General features: G+C 47.2%; 1 protein-coding gene across 2 annotated transcripts; it reads right to left on the reverse strand.

Annotated features, from left to right (window-relative positions):
* Window positions 1–2,149: 2,149 nt before the first annotated feature.
* On the reverse strand, window positions 2,150–12,485 carry PRODH2 (proline dehydrogenase 2). Of its 2 annotated transcripts, XM_054588876.1 has the most exons (10): window positions 12,260–12,485; window positions 11,987–12,183; window positions 11,638–11,776; window positions 11,465–11,551; window positions 8,816–8,896; window positions 8,578–8,733; window positions 8,335–8,501; window positions 3,799–3,909; window positions 3,304–3,389; window positions 2,150–2,389 (listed from the first exon to the last, which is right to left on the reverse strand). In XM_054588876.1, the coding sequence occupies exons 1-10, from the start codon at window positions 12,434–12,436 to the stop codon at window positions 2,205–2,207; spliced, it is 1,386 nt and encodes a 461-aa protein (XP_054444851.1). In that variant the 5' UTR covers window positions 12,437–12,485; the 3' UTR covers window positions 2,150–2,204. The 2 variants fall into 2 exon arrangements, with proteins under 2 accessions (XP_054444851.1, XP_054444853.1); XM_054588878.1 differs by lacking the exon at window positions 3,304–3,389 and having other exon boundaries at window positions 2,231–2,389.
* Between the last annotated feature and the right edge of the window lie 534 nt (window positions 12,486–13,019).

Raw genomic sequence — 13,019 nt, forward strand, 5'->3', positions numbered from 1 at the left:
TGACTGGAGGAGAGGGTGTAAAGGCTACAGGGATAGGATATGGGCCTGGGAAAGGAGCCTGGGGGCATGGCAAGAGGGTCTAAAGATTACCTATGGACTGGAGGAAGAAGGGCCTAAGAGGGGATAGAGTCTATGGGCTGTGAGAGTAAAGAGGACAGTCCAAGGGCAGGGTCTGTGAGCAGAAGAAAGCACCCTGCTGCAGTAGCTGGAGTCTGAGGGAGGAGAGAGGGGTCAAGGTCTGCAGGCTATGAAGAAGGTCTGAGGGTTGAGGTGTGGGCTGAGGTTTAGGGAAGTATCTGTGTGCTGGGGTGGGGTCTACAGGCTAGAGGAAGGGACCAAGAGCAGAAAGGAGACTGAGGACTATCTGTGGGCTGTGGGCTGTCTGCAGAGTGGAGCCAGGCTCTGCTAAACAGTTGAGGCCTGGGGTTGTAGGAGGGGCAGGGAGGAAGCGGGCAGCTCAAGGGTGGGGTCAGTGGGCTGGGAGCCAAGTCTGGTGTAGAGCTGAGAACCCAGTAAGCTCTAAGAAGGTTCTGGGGCCCAGACTGGGGTCCAGGAGGCTTGGCACCCACCAAAGGGCTCCGACAGTGATCACCACATGAATGCCATGTGAGGCTCTAGCTCTGGTGATTTGGGCAGGAATCCTAAGCACAGGCACATCAGTGGCTTCCTGCCACATTTGCACTTGTGCAGCAGGCTCCTTCCAGTGAGAGGAACCCCTCCCCTTAGGGTCCTGAGGTGACCAGAGAGAAGAGTGATGTATGCCCCAAAACTGTTAGCTGTGCCCCACATGATCCCCCTTCTTACCCTTGTCCCAGGACTTGTTTGAGGTGGTTGGTCCTTCCTGATCCTTGTGCTTGGCTGTCTTCTTCCCATGCTTCTCATCCACCCCCATGGGCACTTTCCTCTCTCTGTCCCTGCCTCAGCCTTTCCTCTTTGCCCCAGACCTAGAGCCCCACAGTGTCCTGGACGTTCCCTGGGATCTTCACACCCACCAGGTCCCACACTGACCTCAGTATTTCCCCAAAACTGCATTTCCTCCTGAATCCCTATCTCAGGATTGGCCTCACTGTCCCCTCCTGAGACCAGAATCCTAGGCTTTGACCTGAGCATTCCTTCCCATCCAGCTTAGTCCTGTGTTCCACTCAACCTCCTGCTTTTCCTTTCCACCAGACCCCTCCTCCCTTCCCCATAACCTTATCCTGAAGGGACTTCCTACTCCAGATTGCCCTGATCTCCCAACCTGTCTTCCTACTCTTGTCCACCCATCACATGGCCAGAAGGATCTTCTTTAAGAAGAGCCAGAAGGATCTTCTTAAAGCCAAACCTGTGTTGGTCCTCCCCTGCTTGAAACCCTCTTGACTATCCAGGGCCCTTGGGGCCAGGTGCAAGCCCTGTGGCCTGGCAGCTAAGGCTGTACCATCTGGCCCTGCCCATCCTTTGTCCTTGTCTCCCCACTCCCCAGCCTGTTTCACAATTCTCTGTTTATGCACATGCCATTATCTTTTAATGTTCTTCTCAATACTCACTTAGTTATTTATATGAATACTCTAGGATGCTCTCTTGATCACCAGGTGTCTCCTCTGGCCTTCTACAGCCTCCAGCTTTCCTCAACATCACCCTAATGCTCTGCATGGACTTCCACCATCACAACCTGACCACTTTGGTCTGTCACTGTCTAAAAATGCATCTGTCTACGCCTACTGGACTAAGAGCCCTGTGAATCTGGGCCTGGGGTTGTCTCTGGCACTACTGTGTCCTCAGCATTGCTCACTTCAGCGTTTAGCTCAGAAGGGGCCTCAGAAAATGTTATTAAATGAGAAAGTGGTTTGCCTCTTCCCTCTATCCCTCCCTGCAACTGTTGCCTTAGCCCAGCCTCTTGACTTTAGTGCCTCAGGTCTGCTCTTCATCTGGGCATCCACTGGAGTGAAGAAAGTTCCTGCTTCAGCCACTGACAGGCTAAGTAGAGCTGACCGCAGGTCCATTGCAGGGTAGACTGCTTCAGGGTAGGGGAGGCTTCGTTAGTCTTTGCTCAATGCCCTTGCTATGCTTTAGGCTTATCTAAAGGTCTCTCATGAGCTGCAGAGCACCCTAGCTGGGCTGGCTGAGGTCAAGATTAGCCTTTCTCCAAAGAGGCAGCTGCAGGGCAGGGTAACAGCCTGGGCAGTAGCTCAGGACCTTTATTGACCACATAACCCCTGGGGGTGCTAATAAGGTACCCTCAGGCCCCGCCCCAGCAGCCTTCTTCTAAGTTCTTGACTGAGCAGCTCCCACTCCCTGCGGGCCCCCTGCAGTACACTCTGGTTCTCCTGGGCCCTCCGGATCAGGTAGGGGATCACCTCCTCCAGGGAGCCGTAGGGGATGGACTTATACACAGCATAGCCCGCCTGCCCTGCAGGGAGAGTATGGACAAGGTATGGGGTCATGTTTGGAGAAAGGCTCCTGTAGGCTCCATCTGGAACAAAGATTTCCAGTTCTGAGAACATGGCAGACAGATTAGTTAGACAAAATTTTCCACTGAAAAACTAAAAATTCTGGAGTAAATATTTAAAAAAATCTTAAAGTTATTAAAATGCTGCCAAGAGAATAAGGAATTTCCTAATCCAAGAATTAAGAGAAGGTGAGAACCAGAAAAGGAAGAGATGCACAGGAAGCACTTCTGCACTGAATACAAAATTGAGCTGCTATTTGATGACTTTTCAGAGTTGAGAGGATACAGAAATTGAGCCCTAAAGTCTGAACAGGGTGAGATGTGTAAAGGAGAACTTCCTCATATTAAGCTGGAACCCAAAAATGAACACCCTCAGAGTAAGAGTTCCCTCTGCTCCCAGGGGATGGCCTTGACCATAAGCAGATCAGGGAAGAAAACAGAGAAATCCATCTTTGAGAGGTTGTGGTCATGTGTTAGTCCACTTGCATATTTGCAGCTCAAATTTGTATATCTGGGATGTCTCAGGAAACCTCAAGCTATGAATTTAGGGTACAATGGTTTTATACCCCTTGGCATCTGGCAGAGAAAGACATAAATCTTTTGGTCAGTCCCTTGGGAGCAACATGGTAAAGATAACAAAGCACACAGGAAAGAAGACACCATGATCAAGAACCAGCAAAACAGCAGAGAGCAGGCACAGAGACAAAGGCCTGTAAGGCTTTAGACATTGGAAGAAACTGCGCCATCTGCAAACTTAGATAGAAGCATAGTCAGGCACTGGTTGAAAATGGGAGAAGGGACCCGGCTGAAAAGGAATGTGGTCTGGGGCTGTGTGGGGCACAGTGGTGGTGGCGGGGAAAGGAACACTCACATACCCAGTGCCAGGGAGACATGGTCACACATCCCCAGAAGTTGTCCAAAACAGACAGGCCCGTCCAGAGGAATGCCCAGCTCCCACATGCTACAGAAAAGGCCACATCATCGATCCAGACAGTGGCTGGATCCAGAGCTGAAAGTCAGCCATTGACACTCACATGGCTGTTTCAGTTATTTAAATATTGAAATACTTTGAAACTTAATGATAAAAAGCCACTGTTCTAAGGTCCCTAAAAGCTCCCCAGTGAATCCCAACTCCTTCCCTGGAACCCTAGGACTTCCCAATACCCTAGAAAATAAGGGGTTATGCCTTATTCAGCCAGGGACTATAAGACTTACACTTGTAGCAGGGGTTTAATGTGTTTAATATCCTCCCCAGAATTCCTCTGAACCTACTGTCCCCACACCGCTCCTCACTTTGCTCCACATCCCCCACCCTCTACCCATCCCTAGCATGTGAACAAGGGAGAGGAAGGGAGGGGCCCACCTCATACCGTTTTGTTGCCTGGTGAACAGATTTCTCATTGTGGGATGCCACCATGAGGTGGCACATGGGGCCACGGTGGGAAACATGGTTCAGCATCAGCTCCAGGCAGCGTCTATAACTGAAGAGGGATGTTCCATTCAGCTATATGTTACCAGGGGAGTGAGGGTCAAGTCTCAGGGACTGGGCATTTCTGTCCTTGGGACATGGGGTGCCTAAGGACAAGGACTCTGGAGTCATAAAATACCCCACTTCCACCTGGACCAGTTGCAAATAATATCCCTTCTCTGTACTTTTTTCCTCTCTTGGAACAGAGTTTGCCTAACAGTGATGCTCTGAGGGTGGAATGAGATGAAGGTGTACAAAAAAACCTTTGGCACAATGGCAGTCTCACAAGAAAGGGCCACATCACAAAGAAAAGATGACATTTTCTCAAGGTCATTCACTGCAGCACTGTCTACAGAACATAACTAACAACAACCCAGATGTACTTAAGTAGGGGACTGGCTAGATGAATGATGGTACACAGAGTATAGTGGCGTTCCATGCAGCTGTATAAAGAACAAGGACACTCCTTGGCTGGTGTGGCTCAGTGGATTGAGTGCCAGCTGGTGAATCAGTGGGTCACCGGTTCGATTCCCAGTCAGGGCACATGCCCGGGTTGCGGGCCAGGTCCCCAGTAGAGGGTACACAAGAGGCAACCACACATTAATATTTCTCTCTCTCTCTCTCTTTCTCCCTTCCTTCTGCTCTCTCTAAAAATAAATAAAATCTTAAACAACAACAACAACAACAACAAGGACACTCTTGGTACTGACCTAGAAAGGTAAAAAAGACTGGAAGATGCTTTCTGAGCTTCTATAGACCAGGTCCCACCCTATGGCCTTCACATGCTAAGGTGGTTATTTTCCATTGCCCTCCAGATCTGTTCTTTGCTCTTCTCTGCTCCTGAGGAAGCTGACTTTTACATCCTGCATCAGTCAGGGAGTCATGGCAGGAGATTAGAATGTAGGAGGAAAGAGAGCTTGGGTGTTTTGTCCCTTAGCCACCTCTCTGGTCCACCCTAGTTGTCCTATGTGTGGCCACACCTCCTCCTGTGTGGCCCTTTTTCCTGACCTATAGCACAAGGGTCATAACCACTTCTTGCTTGTGTGGGTTTCTGAGTGTCTCAACATTCCTTGAGAAATCTTCAGACCTTGCCCACACTCCATTAATTGTTTTAATGTTATTTTTAATGATTTATTTATTTATTTTTAGAGAGAGAGGAAGGGAGGGAGAGAGAGAGAGAAACACCAATTGGTTATCTTTCACACACCCCCAGCTGGATACCTGGCTCGCAACCCAAGCATGTGCCTTGACTAGGTATCAAACCTGTGACCCCTTCAGTCACCTGCCAGCCCTCAAATCTAGCAGCCAGTGCACTCCATTAATTTAGTCCCTTCACTAATTCTCCTTTACCTTGCCTGACACACATATATTCACTCATATCACTCTCAAATCAGCTCTGTGAGGCAGATGTTCTGGATATCCCCATTTTACAGAAGCAGAGTTGAAGCTAAAAGAGGTTTTCTCTTTTCCCCCAGTCACACATCTAGAAATGGCCAAGCTGGGATTTGAACCCAGACTGTATGATGCTCCAAGGCCTGCGCTCATCACTAGACTATTGAGCCTTTAAGATAGGTAGTTGAGTGGAAAAACAAGGAACAGTATGTAGACATGAGGCCTTTTGTAAACACAAAAATCTCTGTGTTTGCTTCTGTATGCATAAAGGAATTTAGGAAACACATGTAAGAAACTAACAAAAGGGGTTACCTGTGGGGACCAAGGAGACTGCATGATTAGATGAGGATTTGGGTCAAAATGAGATATGTCAGTGTATTCCTTTTCATATCACTTTAATTTTTGAGTCATGTGAATTTATTATTCATTCAAAATCTATATTAAAACATGAATGGTACCATGCCAGGGAGGATGTACAGAACTTGGAACCCTCATATGATGCAGGTCTGAATGTAAAATGGTGCGGGACTGTGGAACACCATCTGGCACTTCCTCAAAAGTTTAAACATGCACCTGGCTGGTGTGGCTCAGTGGATTGAGTGCTGTCCTGTGAACTAATGGGTCAATGGTTTGATTCCCTATCAGGGCACGTGCCTGAGTTGTGGGCCAGTTCCCCAGTAGGGGGCGCACATATTGATGTTTTTCTCCCTTTCTTTCTTCCCCCTTCCCCCTCTAAAAATAAATTTAAAAAAATCTTTTTAAAAAAAATGTAAACATGGAGTTACTATGTGACCCAGCAATCCCACTCCCAGATAACTGAACTTTCAGGAAAATTGAAAATGCATGTTTACTCAAAAATGTGTACATGGGTGTTCACAGCAGCACTATTTACAACAACCAAAAAGTGTAAACAATTCAAAAGTCCATCAAGTGATTAATGGATAAATGAAATGTGGTTCATCCATACAATGGAATATTTCTTAGTCATAAAAAGGAATTAAGCACATACTACAACATGGTTGAACCCTGAAAACATGCTGAGTGAAATAAGCCAGATACAAAGGCCACATACTGCATGGTTTCATTTTATGAAATGTCCAAAAAGATTCGTGGTTGCCAGAGGCTGAGGGAAAAAGGCAATGGGGAGCTAATGAGTGGATATGAGGTTTCTTTTTAGTGATAAAAATATTCTGGAATTAGAGAGTGGCAATGGTTGCACAACCTTGTGAATACACTAAAATCTACTTTATTAACTGTACACTTTTAAATGGTGAATTTCATGGTGTATGAATTATATGGTACCTGCCTGGAAACCCTCACTGGCTCTGGATGCAACCCTAGATCCCAGCAATGGCTTGGCCACATGCCCTGATAGCTTGGGTAAGTTCCTGTAGCTGTACAAACCTCTCCTTGATTCACTGTGAAATGGAGTCAGACGTTGAAAGCTCCATGAGGACAGGAACTAGAGTCACCTTGGTTGCTACTGTGACTAGTGTCCAAAACAGGTCTTGATCTAAATCAGGTGGTGAGCAAGTAAGTGTTGAAGAAATAAATTCCTTCTTTCCAGAGCCATAAGGTGGGGATCCAAGGAACTCGCTCACATCTTGCCCCAGCATGAGGTGATTTATGGTGGGTACTTCGCAACAGCATGGATGGAACTAGAGAGCATTAGGCTAAGTGAAATAAGCCAGGGGGCGAAAGACAAATACCATATGATCTCACCTATAAAGTGAAACCTAACCAACAAAACAAAGAAGCAAGGAAAATATGACCAGCAACACTGGAAGAAAAAAGAAACCAACAGAGTCAAGAGGGAAGGAGGGAGGGGTGGGCGCGGCAAGGGAAGGGAAAGATCAAGTCAAGGAACATATAGCCAGGACTCATGAACAAAGCCAAAGCGGGGAAGGACTGAGGGAGGGAGGTGGGGGAAGGGGGCAGGGGAAAGTGGTGGTGGGAAGGAGGAGACAAATGTATTTGAACAAAAAAATAAATTAAAAAAAATAAAAGAATGTGGGTTCTACAGCCAGTCTGCCTGGGATCACTTCTTGGTCCTGACACTTACTAGCTATGTGACCTTGGATCCGTGATTCCACTTCTCATTGCCTCAGTTTTAGACTCTGTGCAACGAGGACGATAATAATAGTACCTACTGCTTGGAACTGTTTATTTATTCATTCTATAGTGAATGAGCACCACCATGCAACAGGCACAATTTTAAGCAGTGAAGAAATTTCATCAGTGAAGAGATCAGAACCCTCTGCCCTCCTAGGCCCACACACTAGTGGAGGATACAAACAATGAGCAATTTAATATGAAACTATATAGAACCTCAACTACTGATAGGTGCCAGAGAGAAAAATAAACCCAGGAAGAGAGTGGGTGAGGAGATATTCTAGTTTTTGTTAGGGAAGTCAGGAAAGGCCCCCTGAGGAGTTACCAATACACAAAGACCTAAGGAGGTGAGGGACTGAGCCATGCGGCTGTCTGGAGGAAGAACATTCTAGGCAGTGTGACAGGCAGTGTAGATCTCCCTGGGGATCAACAAGGAGTGCAGAGAGTGAGGGGAAAGTGGAAGGAAAAGTTACAGAGGTGGCGATGACCAGATGATGTGGGGTCTTGTGGGCTGCTGCAAGGACTTGGGGTTTACTGAGGGTGTAATGGGATCCATGGAAAGATATTTTTTTTTAATCATGTGGTTTTTTAAAACATTTTATTTTTATTGTTTGTGTTGTTACAGTTGTTCCTACTTTCTTTCCCTTTCCTCATCCATGGAAGGATTTTGAATGAGGCGGGACATGATTTGAGTTGGGTGTAAACAGAGCTCCCTCTGGCTGCATGTGAGGAACAGACATGGAAGGGGGAGTCAAAGGAGAGAGCAAGAAGCCCAAAGAGAAGGCCGCTATTCAGTGGAATGTGGTAGTGTCCTGGACCACGAAGAGGGGGTAATGTCTAGACACGTACAGGATGCTCAGCATCATGAGTAGTGAGCTCTAAAAGTTAGATGCTATTATTACTTGTTTCAGAGGTTAGCCTGGCTCACTCCTACCTCTGACTGGTAGCCTCATAGTCAGGCTGAGTGGGATCTTTGATTCCTTGGAGCCGAGCCATCTCTCTCTCCTTGTCCAGATACGCCCCTCGTACCAACTTCACTCCAAAGGCCAGGCCAGCCCTGCCTGCAGCTTCAGCATCCCGCCTCAGCCGCTCATGCGTGTCCTGGCAAAGCACACAGACTGCTTCAGATGAGGATGCTGGACCCCCAGCCTGAATAGCCCAGGAACGCATCACGCACCTTCAGATAGGCCTGGTAAGTGTTCCACACCCAGGGCCCACCCTCTCTGGAGCTGTTCCAGCGCAAGGCCAAGGCAGCCACCAGCAGAGAGAGAGCAGGGTTCAGTGAGGTGTACTCAGCATCCACCAGGAGCCTCACATGTTGGGCCCGGGCATGCTAAGAGCAAGAGAGACTGTGGTCAGAGCTCCCGGGGTGCCCAGCAGGCACAGCAGAGCCAGGCTGTGGCAGGAGGCATTACCTGTACTACCCGCTGCAAGCGGCTCAGAGAGGCCTGGAGATGCCTATTTTGCTCAGTGCTGAGGCAGGAGACCTGGACGTCCTGGAGGAGGGCAGCAAGGAAGGTGAGAGCAGCTCAGGACTTTCTTCCAGGGCCTAAGTCTCCTCTCCACCACCACAGGAAGGGAAAAGAGATCAGAAATTGTTAGAAATCTGAAATGTTGCTATATCACATATATCCAATTTATTGAAGTGTAATACAATGGTTAAGAGCCCAGAATCTGAGTTTAATTCCTGGTTCTGCCACCTATTTTGTGGCATTGAGCAAGTCATACAACCTCTCTCTTGGCCTCAGTTTTCTCCTCTGTGAAATGGAAATGACAATAGTAGCTTCCTCATGGAGTTATGTGGATAAAAATGGGTTAACAAGTGAGATGTGCCTGGACATAAGAACAGGACAGTGCAAGCACATAATAAGCACTCAATACATGTTGTCATTATTATAATAATAGGTGACTGCATATACTATCGTGTTTATTTACTTTCCATAATGATTCCAGTAGGCAGGCATTATTCCAAGCTCCACTTTCCAGTAAGGAAACTGAAGCTTAGACAGAGAAGTGACTTGGAATTGGCTTGTAGAAAATGCTTAGAGCAGTGGCTAACTCATAATATATGCCTTGTTTTCCTCCTATTAGATTCAGGACCTCGACTTCCTCAACAAATACCAAGGCCTCATTGTAGCCTTCTAAGCTCAACCCCATCTGGCCCCTCTGGTCTCACCACCTTTCACTACCCACCTTGCTCTCTGCCCTCCAGTCACACTGGCCTCCCTGCTATTAAACATGCCAGGGACCTTCTGACCTCAGAGCCTTTGCTCTAGGTGTCTCTTCTGCCTGGGATACTCTTCCTGCAGAGGTCCACTTACCTCTCCTCCATATCTTTGTTCCAATATCCTCCTCTTAAGGAGGCTTTCCCTCGTTTAAGTGTGCAACTCCCTATCTCGGGCTTTCCTTGCCCCTTCCTCAGCCTTACTTCCCCCTACAATACTTATTTACACTTAACTTGGACCATATTGGCTTTGGTTTTCATCATTAAGTGTCTCTTACACCCTCCCTGATAGTAAGTGAGTGCTTTCAGAGCAGGGAGTCTGTTTGTCTTCGTCATCACTCCTTCACCCCTAGCACAGCACCTAGAACATGGTAGATGGCCAAAAACATTTAGGGGATTAATACATTTTTAACAAGGAAATTGTAACTATCTCTAACTCAGCCCTGCAGCATTGTTTGGGGTGGTGGTGACTTGGAGGCCACCAGGTGTCCATCCCAGGAAAGATGAACCACACCACTAGAAACAGCAATTGCATGTAATGGATTAGATATTCACAAAGACACTTGATGGACCTTAAAGTCCTAGTGCTCAGGAGAAAAAGTGTGTAACAGAACAAGATAGATAACATAACACTATGTATGTACATCTTAAAACATATCCCCCAGATTGATGGAGAAGGACACAAGGGAGCTTTTGCAATGATAGAAATGTTCTATATCTTGATAGGGATTTGAATTGTTCAGGTTTGTGTATTTGTACAAGCTCATCAAAGGGAACATTTACAGGCCTTGCTGGTGTGGCTGAGTTGTTTGGAGCATTGTCCCATGAACCAAAATGTTGTAGGTTCAATCTCTGGTCAGTGCACATGTCTAGGTTGCATGTTTGAGCTCTGGTTGGGGAGCCCTGGTTGGGGAGTATGGGAGGCAACCAGTAGATGTTTCTCTCTCTCCCCACCCCCTTCCTCTCTCTCTAAAAGCAATGAAAAAATGTCCTCAGGTGAGGATACAAAATTTTTTTTAAAAAGCATACATTTACAATTTGTGCATTATTCATTACATGAAAATTTTACCTGAAGAGAAACAAAGTACTGTAAATAATTATTGAGCTCTAATTAGTGATATGCTGTCTGATGCATTTTGGGGGAAGTGTGCTGATGTGAGCAACTTACTTTGAAATGCATCAAAAAATAAGATGAACTGATGGATGGACAGGGCAATGGATAGAGAGACGGATGATTTAAAGCAAGTATAGTTAAATGTTAACAATGGCAAGTGTATATATGTTGCAGGTGCAACTTTTATATATGTTTGAAGATTTTCATAATGAAGTGTCAGAAAAAAATACACCCTCAAACAATACATACTTGGCACAACAAAATCACAATAACAAAAATATAGACTATACAGGACAGAGTGGGTGCCAAGGGCAGGCAAGGTAGAAATAGGAGATGAAAATCAAAAAGAATGAAGAAGTGGATGGATGGGTCAATGAATGATTCAATCAACCCCCATTGGTCTAATCAAAACTTCCAGCACACACTAGCATAGCTAAGCAGATTGAAAAAATATTGATATACCTTCATCTACTTGATAAGAGCTGCTGTCTCAATCACTCCTCAGAGCTCCAAGCCCCTAGGCCCCTCCACTAGAACCCCCAATGACCTATATTCCATTCATTCCAACTTTAGCCACATTTATTCTGATTGTTCTGAGCCTGGAAAGTAGTGTTAGTTAAATAGCTTGAACAAACCACTTGCAGGTGTCTGCTATGTCCAAGTGCAGGGACTCTGTTCCCCCAACATGCCCCACCAACAATTTCTCCCCCAGCCTGAGATTCTTACTTGCCCAGAGTCCATGGCTTCTGCCAGCCTCTCAGGGCTCAGCTCCAAGGAAGCTCCTGGCCTTCCAATCCATGAAGTTAGTACCTTCTGGAATAGGGTGGTGGGTGGGGTGGTGAGGGGGACATTGTGGGCAGCCAGCCACACCTTCCTCCCACATCCTGCTTTTCTCTTACACAGAGCCAAGTGCTGGTCAGCGCAGTCACCTTCAATTGCATGAGGATGTTCCCAGTTGGGGCCGGGGTCTCCAGGAGGCTTCGTGACAGGTCCACACACCGCAGCATAGCTTTGAGGTTCCCCTCATACCAGGCCTCACTGCCCAGTCAGCAGGTATCAGGTCCTGAAGCCCACTAACCCCCTTCCACCAGCCTCTCAGCCTCCCTGGGCCCTGGCCCCCTATTCATCCAGTCTTTCTTTTTCTTTTTTTCTTTTTAAAATTTTATTTTTAATATAACCTCCCATGACAAACCACGGACTAGGCACATATGGACTGTGGTAGCCCATGAGGTGGTTGTGCTTACTCACCCAGTCTTGACAGCTGAGTCTGGCTCCTCCTCTGTGGGCACTGCCAGCAGGGGCCGGAGGCTTAGGGTCTGGAGCTGTTGGACACAGCCCCTTACCTCTTCTGCCGTTTCACCAGCCACAAACTGCCCATAGATGGATGCTCGGAGAAGTGCACCTGAGAGCCGGGAGCCCAGGAGTCGCTGAGTCCAGGCCTGGAGCTGGGACAACAAGGAGTGAGGGCTCAGAGCCAGAACTTGGAAAGACCCTAGGCCAGTCCCCAAGGTCACTGCTCACCGCCAGGCCATGAGTGACCAGAGGTGGCCAGGCACACAGTCGCAGCACCAGCAATGCCCTCATCAGTTCTCCTGTGCCCTTGAGGTGGAAGGCCCCGCCATCAAAACTCAGGGGCTGCCAGCCACCAGTTGGGGTACCAGCCTGGGAACGGAGCACTCGACAAGTCCGGAGCATCATGAATCCCTCACCACTTTCACACGAGATAAAGGGGCTTTGGAGGCTGCAGCGCTACCAGACAGGGGCAGTGACTGATTAACCAGGCAGTAGGCAGGAAAAGGCAAATAAATCTTTAGGATCACAGACTTCTTGGGGGGCAGTTAATGATTAACTAATGGGGACAGAGTTCAGCATAACTGGGACAGGAAAGGAAACCCTGAATAATAGCCCCCCACTACCCTCAGTATGACAGCTCACAATTATTCAGTGTCCATATTTGCCACTGGGTGCTAAGTGAGAGCTTGGCTCTGAGAGCAAGGATCTTTGGATTCAAGGAAGTTTGGTTTTGTGATCTTAGGAAAGTTACTTGACCTCTCTTGTTGAAATTGCTTCATCTCAAAATGGGAAAGAACGCAGTGTTATTGAAGGAATTTGAAAATGCATATAACCTGTAACCCAGCTGTTTCATGCTAAGTATTTATCCTAGAGAACCTGAATATGGGCATCAGGAAATATATACAGAAAGGAATGTTCATAGCAGCGCTGTTTTCAATAGGTCTGACTGGGAATCACCCAACTTTCCATCAACTACAGGATGGATAAA

Source organism: Pteronotus mesoamericanus, unplaced genomic scaffold (assembly GCF_021234165.1).
Source record: "Pteronotus mesoamericanus isolate MK-2021 breed Mesoamerican mustached bat unplaced genomic scaffold, CSHL_Meso_final scaffold_165, whole genome shotgun sequence".
In the NCBI taxonomy this organism is placed as follows: Eukaryota; Metazoa; Chordata; class Mammalia; order Chiroptera; family Mormoopidae; genus Pteronotus; species Pteronotus mesoamericanus.